Genomic DNA, 18,645 nt, shown 5'->3' on the forward strand with positions numbered 1-18,645 from the left:
AATAAAACCGTCTTGTGTCATATAAAAAATATCTGAAATGCTTAATGCACACGATTAATCCGCAAAACGCATTGTCATGAACACCAACACCAATTAAACAGAGATATGCCCTAACAGGCAGCAAGCTACCAAGAAACTTTTGCAATCAATGATGGCGTTGCTGCGAACAATCATGGAGGTTATTCGCACTAATTACAAGGAATAGAATGTGTTGCATCGACCGTTACCATTGGAGCGACGATGACGTCCTCGTGCGTGACGGTGTGGCTAGAGGCCACGAGCCCGCGACACGGGGATGCTTCAAGGTCACGAGGACAGAGCTACAAGGATCGGCGTCCACCACCCTCTCATCCTAGACATGGCAGGATGAAAGACACGACCGAGCGTACCACGCAATTATGGACACTGGCCTAAGAGCAACTCCAACCTTCTGAACTAAACGAATGCGTTTTGTCTATTTTTTATCCGTTTATGTCGGCCACGCAAACGTCAGTGTTCGTTTTTTATTGGGTCGGCGCATGTATCCAACGCTGATCTGATGAATTTCTTCACGCGGACTAAAAAAAACACAACAAATACGTTCAAACTTAACATAATTAAACATTAAAGCCGGTCAACCGCTAGCCAAAGTCCACATAAACATTAATGAAACATAATTAAAAATAAAGTTTGTGCCTCCACGCGTTGTGCCCTAGACATCCTCGTTGTCCGACCAAGGGCCGATGAGGTCGAAAACTCCGGCGCCAGGCTAGCCCAGGGGAATGCCGCCTCCCATGCACGGGGCGCGTCCTGCACCTGATGCACCGCCGGCTGGACTGCTTCGCCGCGGGCACGACGCTCCTCCTCCTCGTCGCGCTTTACATCAGGGGCTCGCCCTCTGCCCACTCCTCCGCCAGCGCGCGGGCCCTCCAATGCTCGAGGTACGCCGCCTCCTGCGCCGACGTCGCATCGAGGCACACGGCCGGTGCGCTGACCCACTCGCGCAGCCCTCCGGTCCACACGTATCGCTCCGCCACGGGCTCCGGCGGTGGCGGCTTGGCCTTTGGGCTCGGGGAGCCTCGACGGCGACGGCAGAATCACGCAGTCCCTAATCGCAGAAAGGGCGAGAGCCTCCGCGGCCTCGCATGGTAGGTAGCCTCCTCCTCCTCCTCCTCCTCCTTCTTGCATCGGGTCTCTTGATGGAGCTCTGCATGGCCGCCGCCAACGCGACCTGATAGGCCTCCTCCTTCGGCTTGACCCATGGGGACGCCCGGGGGTTGGCATGGTGGTACTGGACGCCCCGGCGGCCTTCCTTTCCGTGCTCAAGGGCAAACCAGACCTCCCAATTGGGAGAGTCTGGTGCGTAGGCAGGAAGCCGGTGCTGCCGACGTCAGGAGCTCCCGGTGCTTGCGTACCTCCTCGACTTGAGCCCTCTGCGACTGCCACACCGGGATGCGCTACAGTCCCAGATGTCAAGCGTGGGGCAGGTTGACATCTGGACACGATAGTGGCTGTCGGTACTGCCAGTGCCACCGTGCCTGGTGCAGTGGCATGTTCAGCCGCTCCCTCACAACGTGTCCAGGCGACGAAGGAGGCGCACGAGACGAGCCGACGTCGGGCGTGTGCTTCCCCTTGCCCTTGCCGCTGAGGAAGCCCATGGTGCTAGGGTTTGCCCGTCACTGGCGAGGGAGCAGGCGGTGGCGGATGTGAACGGATGAGTTGGGTCGGTTTGTTGAAGTTGCCCTAAGCGAGATTAGACGGTTGACACGACAACTGATCGATGCGAGGCATCGGCTGAACGACGCCGAGAGTCGTCCTTCAAATTTCAGCCTTCATCTATGCGCATTTGCTTACTATGTGAAATATGTCGTACAGCGAACTAAGCCGTGGTTGGATGGTTAGAGGGACAGTGGTATCTCTCAGTCCATCAGGATTCAAATCCTGGTGCTCGCATTATTTCTGAATTTATTTTAGGATTTTCGGCGATGCACATTCAGTAAGAGGAGATGTTCCCGTCGATGACGATGCGTCTACAGTGACTCCGTAAATTTAAAGATGACAAGCCGACTCAGTCTTTCGGAGGTGCTCATAGGGATAGGTTATGCGTGTGTGCGTTCATATGGATGAGTGTATGTGCGTATGTATGAGCGCTTGGGTCGGTACTAATGTTCAGAAAAAAAAGAAATATGCCGTACACGATTATTGGAGAAACGACGTGGCCAACCGGAAAAGCTTTCCTTTTTTGACGTCAGTCACGAGGCTGGCATGAGTCGTTCATTATTGGCCACGCCATCCCCTCCCGAAAGAACGCATCCAAATCTCACCGCGGCAGAACCGCCCAAAAGTCAAAAACATCAACGGCTACGATGCCAATGGACCATTCCCAAACACCGGACACATCCTGCCCGTCCACCTCATACAAACGGACGGACGGATGCGACATGGTCCACAGCGGAACCCGTGGACCGAAATCTCGTCCCACGGCCGCCAGCCTCAAACTTTGAGTTTTCAATATATCCCGCCGGGCGCCTCCCCCCCACCCCCCATTCCCCATCTAGCCGTAGCTAGTACTATAAACCCTAGGGATTTCCCCCGGAAATTAGTCGTAGTTAGCGGTAGATTAGAGTCCGTAGCCGTACCAGGGGTTCGAAGCGGGCGAGATTGGAGGAAGGGCCGAGCAAATCGTGAGAAATCTCGAATTTCGTCCTTTGGTCCCCACTCCCGTGCCGTTTCTTGCGGGTTCTGACGCGTTTCTTCGACTCTCTCGCTGCAGATCTGTTCTAGGGTCGGGATTAGCGGCGCGGAATCGAAGCGGGAGTCGGGACAGGTAATGCGCGAGAAATCTTGGGGTTATCGGTGGTCTTCATTGCTTTCCCCGCATCCATTTCTTGGTCTTTTGACGATTTTCCCCATCCATTTCTTGGTCTTCTGACGATTTCTTGGACGTTTTGCGCTTGTGGATTTCTGGGAACAGGGCTGGAAGGATCTCGAGATACGAATCGTACAAGAAAGATCCAGGGAAGAAGAGAGGACAGGTGCGTGCGCAGGGGATGCTGCCTTTTGAGTTTTCCGCCATTTCTTGCTCTTTTGATGCGTTTCTTGGAGTTCTGACCGATCCGCATCTCTTCTGCCGCTTGCCTCCTGCAGATCTCCAAGATGCCTGAACATAGGGAACTCAAGAGGACGGCCCTCACCGACCTCTCTGGCGGCGGCTTCTTTATCAGGAGGGTGGCCTCGCCGGGGGCGCTGGCAGGGAGGCGGGCTGGGAAGCCGCTGCCCCGGCGGTTCGCGTCGCCCTCCAGCAACAAGGAGAACGTGCCGCCAGTCTGGGCTGTGAAGGCTACGCCCCCGAGGAGGAGGAGCCCACTTCCTGGCTGGTACCCGAGGACGCCGCTCCGTGATATCACGGTGATTGTAAAGGTAATGACCAATTTCTTCAGATCAAGTAATGTTGTTCTGACGTGAGTAGTTGAAACTGTTTGAAGATGTAGTTGCTTCACCTGCTATCTTGCTTACGATTCTGCACTGTGCTGTTTAAGAGTCTCTAGATGAACGTGTATAGTGCCTTTTCTTCTCTGCCAACTCCGTTCTGGAGTTGTTGGCAGGTAACAGCATGTTTGAAGTACAATTGTTACCAATGTGGGCTTGTGGAATCCCATGACAATAGTCTTGAGTTGGATTCAGCTATATGATTTTGTGCTATGCTACATTTCCACCGGCACTTGATTATTGTTGGTAGCTCTTAACTGTTAACAAATGGCCAAACTGCAGCAATTTGCTTTTAATACCTTATTTACACCAAATTTCAGTTAAACAATGGTACTTAGATAATTTTGTGCTACTTCTGTTATGGTTTGTGGACAGTATTTGAACTTAATGGTAACTACTAGTTGGTTATGAAATCATAATACTGCTATAACTTTTAGTGGTAAGCAGAATAGATGTATTATTTCCGTGATTGGTACTGTCAGGTTTTGGGGTTTTGATTATTGGTATGAAGTATTGACAGAGGATCTTATTTACACCAAGTTTCAGTTAAACAATGGCACTTGAATAATTTTGTGCTACTTCTGTTATGGTTTTGTGGACAATATTTGAACGTAATGGTAACTAGTTGGTCATGAAAGCATGATACTGCTATAACTTTTAGTAGTGAGCAGAACAGATGTACTACCTCTGGTCCGCTTTAATTGTTGTGAAGGAACTGCTGCGATAGTACAAAGTTGTGTACAGCTCGCGACAATAATTTCAGATCAGAGGAATATTATTTCCGTGCTTGGCACTGTCAGGTTTTGGGATTTTGACTATTGGTATGAAGTATTGACGGAGGATATTCTTGTGCTCATGAACCATTACTTTGTTATGTTCCATCTAATTAGATATCATAGCAAGAATTAACAAAACATTTTCCTGCTTCCCTGCATCAAGTGTCCATGTTAGATGAATACTATCATGCCTGCTTAAAGTGCAGTTATTAGTGAGTGGAGAGGCTACCTCACTGTCCAAAGAAACACCTATCAATTGCCTATCGGAGCTGTTGTTTGCTTAGTGTTTATGTTTCCTGTACTGATGAGTGATGCCTGAGTATGATTCAGTTATACGATTTTGTACTATATTAGTTTTAGTTTTCAGCACTATTATTTGGCTACCAGTATTGTTTATCGCAAACCGTTTCTTTCTATCATCAGTTAACTGACTTCAGATATTTTATTAGTGTAATTCAGTATGATGTTTTGTTCAAGCATACCAATAAATGCACACATTTTTGGGCTATTTTCCTAAGCTGCTGACTTTTCTTTTGATATTACCTGACCAAGTGAAAATGGAGCTCTCCAAAGTTGTTTATGCCTATAAATCTCTGCAAACATGTGCCCCTTATACTCTTAAGTAAGACCAACAATGTTGTCTATATGCGTATATCCTTTGTATAGTTTGCATTATCCTCTTTTGGTCATGCTGTACATTGTGCATTATAGCCCGAGGCTGGTAATTCTTTCCATATGCTGTACATTGTGCTACTGTATACTACTGATACAATAGCATGCACCAGTTAGATGTCTATTTAATAAAATCCCCTTAACTAATATTTGAGTTAAAATGTTGTGTATATAATCAACTGTTGTAGCATGTACTATCTCAAAATTTAAATGTTTCTTGTGTGTCATTCAAACAATATATTTTTGAGCTTGGGTTATTTTGATTGGTGGAATATTATAATTTAGTGAATTAAGCTCTGAGTGCATATCAACCATTTTACTATGGCATGATTTCTTTAACAGTGCCGTTACCACTGAATCCTAATTTACAAAACATATATGCCTACCTCTGCTGACCTGCTTTGGCTACATATTTGTTATTTTGATTGGTGCCATTCAAATGTTTATTTTTGCAGCAGGTAGTTCTATAGCTAAAATTATGCATTTCAGTGCATGTTCTTTCTTTCTACGTGCCGCTCTTCTGACTATTGATTTTCAGGCTATTGAGAGAAGCCGCTTAAGGATTGCTGCAGCTCGGCAGCAAAGCGAAACGCCTGAGCAATCTCCGCAACCTGCAAACTTGACGACTCCGGTACCGGCAGAGCAGGGCACTCCTCATTCTACTGAAGCTCAGGACTCCCAAGCTATCGCCTCTGGTTCTGGCTTAACTGAAATGGTCGCAAACCCTGCACCTGGCCAGGCAGAGCACGACTTCAAGGTCTATTCTTCGCCATCCAAGAGCTCACAGAAGACTCCAACAAAACCCATCGATCCAGCGCTCGCTGATCTCATGGAGAAGAAACTGACCAGCTCAATAGAGCAAATCGAGAAGATGGTGAAGAAGAACCAGAAGAAGGCCGCTCTGCCTTCCAAGAGGGCCAACCAGAGGCGCACTCTCATGTCCATGCGATGAGTTTAGTACTCTGCTTCACTGCAGGGAGAGGAGAAAGTCCATCTCAGACTAGTCCTCCAGCCCGCCGTGTCTGCTGCTTTCTTAGCCGCTATCCTGACCAGTCAATCCTGCTCTTCTTCTGTCTGCCCTTCACCCCAAGACTTACCATAGCATGTTATGATAAGATGGGGATTCGTGGTTCTCTGCTTGAGGGCCTGGGATTATCTCGGTTGTTGGTTCTCTGCTTGAGGATCTGGGATTATGGGGCTGGCCTGTTGGTTCCCTCTGCTTGAGGGTCTAGGATTAGCAACTCTGCTAGTGTCAGGTTAATGCTACTGCAGTAGAACTCTGTGTCATGTACTCTAGCACGCAGCCTAACAAATCTTTGTTTTGTGCTGTAATTTCAGTACCATAAACCATTGCTATACGGTAGCTTTATCATGGTTTCAGGTTAATGCTACTGCAGTAGAACTCTGTGTCATGTACTCTAGCACGCAGCCTAACAAATCTTTGTTTTGTGCTGTAATTTCAGTACCATAAACCATTGCTATACGGTAGCTTTATCATGGTTTCTGTATTTCTAGTGTCAAATGTTTCTACACTCTTGAAATCTTGCTGTTTAGCTATGGCATTTCTTACAGATGATTTCCATGCTCATTAAGATTCATTTTTGTTGCCGTATCAGAAAAGGTACCAGAAGCTTATGTTTTATTGTATTTTTGCATAAAATTTGGTTCTGTTTCTTTTTGATTTGAGCACCTGGAGGTCACTCATATTCTTTTACTCGTGCATGCTTGCTTAATTAGGAGCAGCAGTTTGCCTGTCTTCATCAGTGCATCCATTTGCGTGAGTTAAAATGCCAGCTCCAATAAAACATATATAAGTGAAGATATAGCTCGAAGGAGTGAAACCAGGCCCCAAAAGACCCTGAACTGCTTCTGTTTTTCAAACTACAACCCAGTTTGATTCTGCTGAGATTAAGAGAACATGTTCACATGTTTATGTAATTAGGGATTAAGAGAACATGTTCACACCGTTTCACATCTGACATTTTTATTACTGTGTTACTAATAATAAGGCTTAAGAATACATTGTTGCAAAATTTAGGGCCCGTTCGGTGTCCCTCCGCTCAACGGCTCCGCTCCTGGAGCGGACGGAGCTGCAGTTAAAATTCTTGGAGCGAGCAAACAGGTGCTCCGCAGATCCTAGAATTTTAAGGAGCTGGTGGATTGCCGAACAAGTCCTTACTCAGTACATAATTCTTCCAAGTTTATGTTGAAGCTACTGAATATGATGTCACAGCTTATGCAAGGAGAGAAATACTTTTGTCCTAAATGACTCGGTGAGCACTGGCATTGTCCCTAATGATTCCATGAACCATGGCGTTGTTAGTAGGACATGATGCACTTTTGAAAGTTAACTAGTACAGTAACTAGTAGTACAATCTATTCGTCAAAGTGTTGACATTCCTTTTTTCTTTGCTGAATCATGGAAAGGCATGAGGGTCATTATACAAGTTCCCCTTGCAATTGACTCGATATACTCAACTTACATCACTCTTCTTTACTACCTTCACCCCCCAGTCTAAGAAAACCGATGGAGGCACACACTCACGCCAGCTTTCCCCTGCAATTGTACTGCACCAGAATTCATGGTCTAGACTTCACAAATGCTTCAAGCTTAAGTAAGAACTTCCACGACAAGTCAACAACAGCAAGAAAGTTTACTTCCCTCCTCTTGCTGGTAACAAAAAGGTGGACACACACAGCCACAGAGGGCACTCACATTGAAAGCCACATACAACCAAAGAAGATGTTAACCGACTTGTCCGCCGTGTTTGTTGGCCTCGCCGATCATCGCATACCCCTCGCCTTCCATGCACAAGTGGCACCAGTGAGAATGGAGGACTACAAGGTCAAGGACTCAATACCACCTCCACACACCATTGGGAGCAACGGCCGTCCCAGAGGTGGCCAAGCGCCTCCAAATAAGGAGGGGCATCGTATCAACAGGTTGTCCAGAACCATGAGATATGTGTCCAAGCATATCAGGTGAGGAGTTTCCAAAACCTGCAACATGATAAATGACATGAGTAAACAAAGGTTGACAAGTTCTCAATACATTCAATCAAGGAGAAATCACACAATATTATGTATATAAATTTCATTCTGACATTTTAACATGACTTTGTCTAATTAATTCCGTTCCAATGGTATGCAGTTGCGTGATAATTTAATCAACATTAAACATGATTCAACATGAGTTTGTCTATAATTCAGTTCCAGTGGTATGCAATTGAGTGATAATTTAAACAACACTAAACATGATTCAACAATTTCAAGACTGAATTGTCTCGAGTGATTATTTGGAGTATGTAACCGGTAAGTAAACAACAAGAAGAGACCTGTGGATAAGGAGCAAGTACCTCACCTATCAACTGAACAGTAGCATATCTGCCTTCCATTACTGAATCTGCCTTCAAAGAGCTGGACAATCAAGAAGCTCAGTAATAAACATAGACGATACAGTTTAGACCGAAAAATAGACCTCACCTAACCACATTGTAAATTCCAAATCAAGTAGTACTACAGTACAAAAAAAAACTATGCAACAAACAGAAAATTAAAAGACAGTGCTGGTAACAAATTTTAATCTTTCATTCATGCACATGAGATGCCTGGGAAACAAATCTAGTGAAAGAGGACCTTCTTTTATAACCAACTAAATTTCCATTAAAAGCAAAGGATGCTGTCAAGACACATCAAAGAGAACAAACAATTACCTTCCTAGGAATTGCTACATCAACACATCTACAGGGTCTTCATGGTGTTTACCAGTGCAATGCTGTGCACACGACTGTGGAAAGCTTAAACATAGGTGGTTTGTTATATACTCCCTCCGTCCGATAATATAAGAGCGTTTTTGACACTACACTAGTGTAAAAACGCTCTTATATTATGAGACGGAGGGAGTACTGAAGAAGAGAGCTCTAGATATGCTTGCTCCTCTTTTTTCTGGAATAAAACTCTTTAAATCTTCTGAAGCATTTGATTCCAATGATGCTATAATCAAGACTACATATGAAGTTGCTGGACTTTCAAGGTAGCAGAGAATGAAAATACCTGCCAATTCATGAGCTAACTTATATCATCAAGTTATTTGCTCGATTTTGTATACATGATTAGTAGAACTGATCTTGGTGATCGTGGGTGATACATTTTAAGAACAATCCCATTCCCAGCTCATTTCCTACTACCAAAAAAGCAATCTGAAGTTCTGAACTATCCATCTGTGTAATTTTGTGACCTACAAGTAGAAAAAACTCACATGGCACGCCTAGTGCCTTCATAGGCCCTTCCGCTGCTTGATCTTGACAAACTTCGAAGCAACTAAACAGAACAACGTGACTGCGCACCCAAAATTTGAGCTTCATTTCCTTAGATTGTTGGGAAAAGAAAACGACCATATTGAATATGTTAAGAGTACACAGTATAAACTAACAGACCAACTGGATTATTCAAATAAAAGGCCACATAGTTTAATGCCAATTTGCATTTGTTTCCTCTTTTCTTTTGCATTTGTTTAGTTGTTTTGTGGGGGTACTGACTGCCAACAACTGTCTAAATCCAAAGTAGCAACTGATATGTGCTTCTGAAAACCCACCACAATGCCAGACAGCCTTACGAATATTTTTTTTCTCCCACAACAGAGGCGAAGTTTTGCCTCCCATTTATTAAGAAGAGTTGCCCTGTTAATTAGTGGAAAACCAGCCGAAAACCGATACAACAAAGGGCAAAGCCACTCATTAACACCAAAACAGCCATATACAAATATAAATGACAAACTAGCACCAATAACTCAAAGATATATTGAACACCGAACAAACTTACACAATAACTTAAATAAGTTTAGCTACAGCACAACAATTTAGGAACATGAAGAACATCTAAATAACCTGCAGTCATATAGGAAATTAACAGAACTCAGCTAGGCAATAAATTTAGGATTCTAAATAACTGAACTAACTTATAACTTAGATCTTTTAGCTTCCTGTTGTTCTTGAGATCTGTCGGCGTCTCCACTCATGTGCTGTTTCCTTCCATTGTTGTCGATGCTTGTAATGTTATCACTGAAGAAGTACCAGCAGCCTGTTCCACATAGGGGGCTTTGAACACTGTCAGCAGAGGGAAGAACAAAGGGTGCAGAGGTTCGGGTGACCATGTCGAACACCATAGGCACGTCTCTCCACCGCTCATCGATCCAGTACACACAGTTGGCCCTCACCCCGGGGACATCCTCAGCCCGGACCACCGCTGGGTTGTTCTTGCCGATGAACACTGAGTAGCCGCCCAGATCATTCACCGTGTCCCAGCATGGTCTGCGCCCAGGGTCGTACCTCAGAACGAAGATGTCGTTGTCGGACATGCTGAACCGGCCGCCCTCTGGCAGCCGCCAAGCGATGTTACCGGTGACATTCCGCCATACCTGGTACAGGCTACCATTACAGATGAAGATCTGCTTGAACCTTGTGAGCTTAGAAGCTGTGTGGTAGGGCGGTGCGAAGACGGCCGTGGGGTCGAACGGGCGCTCCGGCAGCAAGGGCTCGACTATAGGCTTCCGGCGGCGGCCACGGGGAATGTGGAGCACGTGCACGTCCCCGCATTCTGTAAGGCAGTAGACCTTGCCACCGTCCGTGTCGTAGACCAGGTCGATGAGCTGGTCCCCCCTGTCCATGGCGACGTCGCTGATGAACCACTTCATATCCCGGGTCTTGCTGTAGGCGAGCTTGTTGCCGTTGCATATGGCGACGGCGGTGTAGTCGTCGGGTCTGGGGTTCGGCGCGAATACGACCTTGCGCACCCTCTTGCCGCAATTCTTAATCCGAAGGAGGCTGATCTCCTCGCCGGTAAGGGGATTCAGGAGGAAGATCTGCAGCCTATACTCGCTGACGACGGCGAACCAGCCGTTACTTGAGCCGAGGAAGCAGCTGCGCGTCTGGAGCGTGGAGCAGTGGATGGGGCGCTGCATCAGGAACGATAGTGCGGATGCGCGCCGGCCGTCGACAAGGACGAGGAGAGAAGGGAGCGGCGGCGGGAGGGCGGAACGCCAGGCCGGGCAGGCGCCGCGGATGGAGGCGTAGTGCTTTAGCGACAACCCGTCGGCGATGGAAAGGAGGAGCTCCGGGTGGAGGTCGGCCCAAGGTCCAAACTGCTCCAATCCTCCCGTGATGCCGCGCTTTGGTGACGAACTCGATCTGGGGAAACTAGCCAACCTTGCTTAGGGTTCGAGGAGAAAATTACACGTTTGTCCTTAAACTCTCCGGCGCACTTTGATTTGATCCCCAAGTCGAGAAACACTCCAATACAATCGTTATACATACGAATCGTAACACTTGATCCTCAAGCCTCTCATAGTTCGTAGATGGCAGGTATGGGTTTCCTATTTCGGCATCTTAGTCGCGATGGGGTGCCAGATCTGAAGTTCGATAACGTGTTCGTGTGTTGGCCCTGTCTGATTCGTTCAACGACAAGGACTTCACTTTTGGAGAGACACCTTGAAGGTCCGCAAAGCTGCATATCAGCGATGGAGCCGTGTCGAGCTCGGGTGAGGAAGTGATCCGTCATTCTTTCATTCGCTGGCTACTTTGGTGGTGTCGAAGACAAATGACGGACGTTGGTGTCAAGCTCAGAGATGTTGTGTTATCTTTTCAATTTTGTCATGCCGTCCTTATGTGACTTGTAATTTGATTTTTATAATATAAATAAGACACGTATTACCATGCAGTGAGGCCGTTATGCATATCAAAATAAGACGTTGGTGATAAGCAGTATGACTATCACCGTCCACAACTCTTGTGTTCTACTCGTGCATATCATCTACGCATAGACCTGACTCATGATGCCACTATTGGAAAACGTTGCATGGAAAACAAAAAAAAATCTACGCACAAGCAATGATCTATCCATAGAGATGCATAGCAACGCGGGGAAAGTGTGTCTACGTACCCTCGTAGACCGTAAGCGGAAGAGTTTCACAACACGGTTGATGTAGTCAAACTTCTTCGCATTTCAACCGGTTAAGTACTGAACGCACGGCACCTCAGTGTTTTGCACACGTTCAGCTCGATGATGTCCCTCGCCTTCTTGATTCAGGAAGATGTCGAGGTAGTAGATGAGTCCCGTCAGCACGACGGTGTGATGATGGTGAAGTGATCTTCACATAGCTCCGCCTAAGCACTACAAAAATATGACCAGTGGTGTAAACGATGGAGGAGGGTGCCGCACATGGCTAATAATTGATCTGTTGTGTGCTAGACGCCCCGCCCCCCCATATATATGTCAGAGGGGGAAGGAAAGAGGGGGGAGAGGGAAGGAAGGGGGCATCATATTCCCTTTCTTTCCTTTCCCTTCCCCCTTTCTTCTCCTCCTAGGCCGGCCCATATGGGAGCGCGCACCAGCCCCTTGTGGCTGGTGCGTTTTGCCTCTTGGTTCGTAAGGCCCATATCTTTTGCCGGGGATGTCCGAAACCTCTTTCGGTGACCTGATAAGTATCCGGTACCCCAAAAACACTTTTGGTGTCTGAATTGTTGGGAAACGCAATAATTTTAAAAATTTCCTACGCACACGCAAAATCATGATGATGCATAGCAACGAGAAGAGAGAGTGTTGTCCACGTACCCTCGTAGACCGTAAGCGAAAGCATTATGACAACGCGGTTGATGTAGTCGTACGTCTTCACAATCGACCGATCCTAGTACCGAACGTACGACACCTCAGCGATCTGCACACGTTCAGCTCGGTGACGTCCCATGAACTCACGATCGAGTAGAGCTTCGAGGGAGAGTTCCGTCAGCACGACGGCGTGATGACGGTGTTGATGAAGCTACCGACGCAGGGCTTCGCCTAAGCACCGCTACAAATATAACCGAGGTGGATTATGATGGAGGGGGGCACCGCACGCGGCTAAAAGATCAACTGATCAACTTGTGTGTCTATAGGGTGCCCCCTGGCCACGTATATAAAGGAGTGAAGGAGGGGGGAGGGCCGGCCCTCCTATGGCGCGCCCTGGGGAGTCCTACTCCCACCGGGAGTAGGATTCCCCCTTCCATGTAGTAGGAGTAGGAGAGAAGGAAAGGGAAAAGAGAAGAGAAGGAAGGAGGGGGCGCTATCGTGGTTCTAAGTCTGACAGTGATGTAGGGGGGTAAGTATGGAGAGGCAAGATCTTAGCTATAGAGGAGTTGTAGGAACGCAAGATTTACGAGTTCGGGCCCTTCTCGGAGGAAGTAATAGCCCTACGTCTCGGAGCCCGGAGGCGGTCGACTGGATTATGCGTGTGTGAATTACAGGCGTGCGAACCCTTTACACTGAGGAGGGGGGGTGGCTTATATAGAGTTCGCCCGACCCCTCCGGCCCTCGGTTATGCAGGGTTTTAAATACATTAAGGTGGGGCGTTACCAGTAACACCCCTAATAAAGTGCTATCATGACCATAAAGGCTACTTAATAACCGACCGTTAGCATGCGGAGCGCCTTTAGGTCACCTGACCGTCGAGTGGCTTGGTCTTGGTCGAGTGATTGCTTCTTGGTCGAGTATCTTCAAGTCTGTCGAGTGAGACACCTTCAAGTCGATTGAAAAATGATTTCTTTTGGAGATGTCCTTGGGTAGGTCAGTTTGGACAGGTCCATGACCCTACCCTAGGTACATAGCTTCATCAGGCGCCGCCCCTCCCCCTAGTCAAATTCGGACTAGGCCTTGGGGGGCGCAGCCTCCTCTCTCTCTGTAACACCCTCGATGCGACTATATCTCCCACATGTTGAGGCATGACTTAGAGGCATAATCGCATTGAAGGCATATGTCGCAAGTTAGGCAATCTTCACAACATCCCATGTAATATATATATAATAAAAGGGGAGATAACATAGTTGGCTTACACTCGCCACGTCAATCAAGTACATAAATAACATTACATCATCCAAACACTCATGGCCCGACTACGGCGCCAAAATAAAAGATAACCCAACATGCGACACGGTCCCGATCACCCCCAACTGGGCACCACTACAGATCATCAGGAAAGGAAACATAGTATTGTTGAGAGTCCTCGTCGAACTCCCACTTGAGCTCAAGCGCGTCACCTGGAGCGGAATCATCAGGCCCTACATCTGGTGTAATAGTAATCTGTGAGCCACAGGGACTCAGCAATCTCGCACCCTCGCGATCAAGACTATTTAAGCTTATAGGTAAGGCAAGGTAAAATAGGTGGAGTTGCAGCAAGCGACTAGCAAATATGGTGGCTATCCTGTTCGCAAAAGAGAGCGAGAAGAGGATGCAAAGCGCGAGCGAGAAACTAGAGGACAACCTGCGCAAAACATTACTCCAACACCGTGTCCACTTCCCGGACTCCGCCGAGAAGAGGCCATCACGGTAACTCACACGGTTGATTCATTTTAATTAAGTTAAGGTTCAAGTTATCTAAAACCGGACATTAACAAATTCCCATCTGCCCATAACTGCGGGCACGGCTTTCGAAAGTTCAAATCCCTGCAGGGGAGTCCCAACTTAGCCCATGACAAGCTCTCATGGTCAACGAAGGAATAGACCTCCTCCCGAGACGTTCCGATCAGACTCGGTACCTCGGTTCTTCAAGACACTCCGACAGGTTAAAACAAGACCAGCAACACCGCCCGAATGTGCCGACAAATCCCGATAGGAGCTGCACATATCTCGTTCTCAGGGCACACTCAGATGAGACTAGCTACGAGTAAAACCAACCCTCAAGTTTCCCCGAGGTGGCCCCGCAGGCAGCTCAGTCGGACCAACACTCAGAGGAGCACTGGCCCGGGGGGGGGGGTTTAAATAAGATGACCCTCGGGCTCCGGAAACCCAAGGGAAAAGAGGCTAGGTGGCAAATGGTAAGACCAAGGTTGGGCATTGCTGGAAAAGCTTTAATCAAGGCGAACTATCAAGGGGTTCCCATTATAACCCAACCGCGTAAGGAACGCAAAATCCGGGAACATAACACCGATATGACGGAAACTAGGGCGACAAGAGTGGAACAAAACACTAGGCGAGAGGCCGAGCCTTCCACCCTTTACCAAGTATATAGATGCATTAAGACAACAAGATAATATAATGATATCCCAACAAGTAAATAATGTTCCAACAAGGAACGGTCTCCAATCTTCACCTGCAACTAGCAACGCTATAAGAGGGCTGAGCAAAGCGGTAACATAGCCAATCAACGGTTTGCTAGGACATGGTGGGTTAGAGGTTTGACATGGAAATTTGGGAGGCTTGAAAGCAAGTGGTAGGCATCGTAGCATTGGCATAGCAAAAGAGTGAGCATCTAGCATAGCAAAGATAGTAGTGATTTTGAGGGTATGATCATCTTGCCTGCAAAGTGGTCAGAGTTGACTGGATCCTCAAAAGCAAACTCAACGGGCTCCTCGTTAGAGAACTCGTCTTCCGGCTCTACCCAAACAAGACAAACAAGTAACAAGGACACAATCAAACACGTGCAAGGATCAAACAATATGATGCAAGGATGGTATGCTATGCGGGATGCGATGCGGGATGCATATGCAAGATTTAACAGGGAATGCATGAACCTGGCCTCAACTTGGAATTCCAAGTGTGGCACTGGAAAGATGAGATGAAATCGCTTGAAAACGATATAAAGAACGCCGGAATCGGAGTTACGGTTTGGAAATGGCAAGTGATTCAAATATGACCACGTTCTGCGATCTATAGCAAGTAGCCATCTAAATGCAATGAGATGAACATGCTGCAGCACCCAAACATGACAAAAAAATACATGGCATGGATGAATTCATGATGCTTAACAAAAGTCTAGCACTGAGCTACAGCCAATTCATAAATTAACAGGTTCAAACAAGCATGGCAAAAATGCATATGACAAACAGATCTCAGACTTAGTGAAATTAACACTTGTTTGGAATTTCAGATCAGATAGCACTCTTCGGAGCAACAAAACTATATGCCACAGGACCTGAACATGGCATAAAAATAGATGACATGGAGCTACTCAAAGAGCTTAACAAAAGTCCCTTAGTGACCTTGAGCCAAAAGGGATCAGAAAATACAATTGCAAGCATGTGAACATGGCAAAAACATAATCAGTTCTCGGACTTAGTGAAAACTGGAGCATGCTGAAACAGATATCAAGTAGTCATGTTTACGAGCTCGATGCACTCACTACGGAGCAAGTCATGACCAGATAAGCATACACCCATCAAGAATACATAAAATGCAAGCTAGACATGGCAAGAACAATAGCATAGCATGCACAGATCAACTACAACATCCTTGGCAAAATCGCTAACAAGTAGACAATCTGCCCAGATTCACGAAGTAGCAAAAGTAGAGTTCGATTGACTCAAGCTAGGGTGCTCCATAATTGCAAACAAAGACATGGATGGATAGAGTACTACAAGATTAACAAAACATCCTTACTGATCATCCTCAAAAGAGGCACGGATCACTAGGAAACAGCATGAACATATGGCCATATGAGATGAACAGGTCAAGGACTTTGTGGAAATGCCAAGTCCCTGAAATCAGCATTACCAAGTGCCTCACTTTGCAAGCTTGTGCTATACACCACACACATCACAAAAATACATGGGTTGCACCTTTGGAAAGATGGCAAAACCCTTAACAAAACATATGTAGAGCTCATGGCCATATCATGCACACAATAACCATGACAAAAATGACAAATATCTAAATGGAGCAGCAGATCTGACAATAATCTCAAGTAGCCCTCTTCTAACAGCATTTCGGGCATCAAGATGAACTCAAATGAAAATCATGCAATGGAATTAAATGATGTACTCTCTGAGACGAACATTTTGATATGCTATATGCCAAAAATGGAGCTACGGATGCGGAGTTACGATGTGATGAACAATGCAAAAAAATATGCAGACTTAGGAAAATAACGAGGTCAACCCCTAGGGTTTCACTGTAGCACCGATCCAGATCTGGGCGCGCGCGTAGTTCAAGGTTCGCCGGGGAAGACCCTGTTCACCGGAGGAGCTTGGGCTCGCCGGACTTGACGAGGGGAGGCGTGGTGGCCGGATCCGAGCGGAGGGGCGGCGTCGGGCGGTGGTGAGGGGCTCCGGCGAGGGGCTGCGCGGCGAGGGCATCCGCGGCAGGGCGGCAACAGGGGCGGCCGGGCGGCGCCAGGGGAGGCCGGGCACGAGGCGGAGCGGCAAGATCCGGCGGCTGCCGGCGCGGCGGAGAAGAAGAGGCGGCGGGGTGGCGCGGATCTGGCCCACGCGATCGGCGGGGAGGGCCGGCCTCGGGCCCTCGCGGGCCGGCGGCGGGAGCGGAGATGTGGGCACGGGCAGTGCCACGTGGCGAGCTGCGATTGGTCCGGGCAGGGCGGCGGACGTGTCCGGCCGGCCCGGACGTGTAGGGCGCGGGCGCGAGGTGGGGATCTAGGGTACCGGGAGGAAGGGGAAGGAGAAATTTCGGGGGGCCTTTAAATAGGCATAGAGGGAGCTAGGAGAATCCAAATGAGGTGCGGTTTTCGGCCACGGGATCGTGATCGAACTCTCTAGATGATGGAGAGGGTTTTGGTGGGTTTTGGGACAAATTGGAGGGGTGTTGGGATGCAACACACACGAGGCCTTTTCGGTCCCTCGGTTAACCGTTGGAGTATCAAACGAACTCCAAATGATACGAAACTTGACAGGCGGTCTATCGGTAGTAAACCAAGACCGCTTGGCAAGTCTCGGTCCAATCCGGAAATGTTTAATTCCCACACACGAAAGAAAGGTAGAAATGACCACCGGAGGAGAACGAAGCGCCGGAATGCAAAACGGACAACGGGGAAAATGCTCGAATGCATGAGATGAACACGTATGCAAATGCAATGCACATGAAGACATGATATGAGATGCATGACAACGACAACAACACACGGAGACAAAAACCCGAACCCAAGAAAATAAAATAACTTAACGCCGGAAACGGCAAGAGTTGGAGTACAAATTGGGTAAATCATATCCGGGGTGTTACACTCTCTTTACCCTAAAGCCCAATAAGGCCCATATACTCGCTGGCGAATTCCTGTAACTCTCGGGTACTCCGAAAAATATCTGAATCACTCGGAACCTTTCCGATGTCCGAATATAGTCGTACAATATATCAATCTTTATGTCTCGACCATTTTGAGACTCCTCGTCATGTCCCCAATCTCATCTGGGACTCCGAACTACCTTCGGTACATCAAAACACATAAACTCATAATACCGATCGTCACTGAACGTTAAGCGCGCGGACCCTATGGGTTCGAGAACTATGTAGACATGACCGAGACTCGTCTCCGATCAATAACCAATAGCGGAACCTGGATGCTCATATTGGTTCCTACATATTCTACAAAGATCTTTATCGGTCAAACCGCATAACAACATACGTTGTTCCCTTTGTCATCGGTATGTTACTTGCCCGAGATTCGATCATCGGTATCTCAATACCTAGTTCAATATCGTTACCGACAAGTCTCTTTACTCATTCTGTAATGCATCATCCCGCAACTAACTCATTAGTTGCATTTCTTTCAAGGCTTATAGTGATGTGCATTACCGAGAGGGCCTAGAGATACCTCTCCGACAATCGGAGTGACAAATCCTAATCTCGATCCATGCCCACTCAACAAGTACCATCGGAGACACATGTAGAGCACCTTTATAATCACCCAGTTACGTTGTGACGTTTGGTAGCACACAAAGTGTTCCTCCGGTAATCGGGAGTTGCATAATCTAATAGT

At 47.3% G+C, this 18,645-nt stretch overlaps 2 protein-coding genes across 2 annotated transcripts; one reads left to right on the forward strand and one right to left on the reverse strand.

The window, feature by feature from the left end:
• Positions 1-2,519: 2,519 nt before the first annotated feature.
• LOC125538697 (protein POLYCHOME) lies at positions 2,520-6,478 on the forward strand. The gene is made up of 5 exons (XM_048701969.2): positions 2,520-2,663; positions 2,753-2,806; positions 2,954-3,014; positions 3,127-3,399; positions 5,455-6,478. The coding sequence occupies exons 4-5, from the start codon at positions 3,136-3,138 to the stop codon at positions 5,866-5,868; spliced, it is 678 nt and encodes a 225-aa protein (XP_048557926.1). The 5' UTR covers positions 2,520-2,663; positions 2,753-2,806; positions 2,954-3,014; positions 3,127-3,135; the 3' UTR covers positions 5,869-6,478.
• Positions 6,479-7,186: 708 nt separating this feature from the next.
• Positions 7,187-11,199, reverse strand: LOC125538698 (uncharacterized). Its single transcript, XM_048701970.2, has 2 exons — positions 8,278-11,199; positions 7,187-7,916 (listed from the first exon to the last, which is right to left on the reverse strand). Exon 1 carries the CDS (start codon positions 10,873-10,875, stop codon positions 9,874-9,876), a length of 1,002 nt encoding a protein of 333 aa, XP_048557927.1. The 5' UTR covers positions 10,876-11,199; the 3' UTR covers positions 7,187-7,916; positions 8,278-9,873.
• Positions 11,200-18,645: the final 7,446 nt, after the last annotated feature.

This window comes from Triticum urartu, chromosome 2A, assembly GCF_056163025.1.
Source record: "Triticum urartu cultivar PI428250 chromosome 2A, HENAU_Tu73, whole genome shotgun sequence".
In the NCBI taxonomy this organism is placed as follows: domain Eukaryota; kingdom Viridiplantae; phylum Streptophyta; class Magnoliopsida; order Poales; family Poaceae; genus Triticum; species Triticum urartu.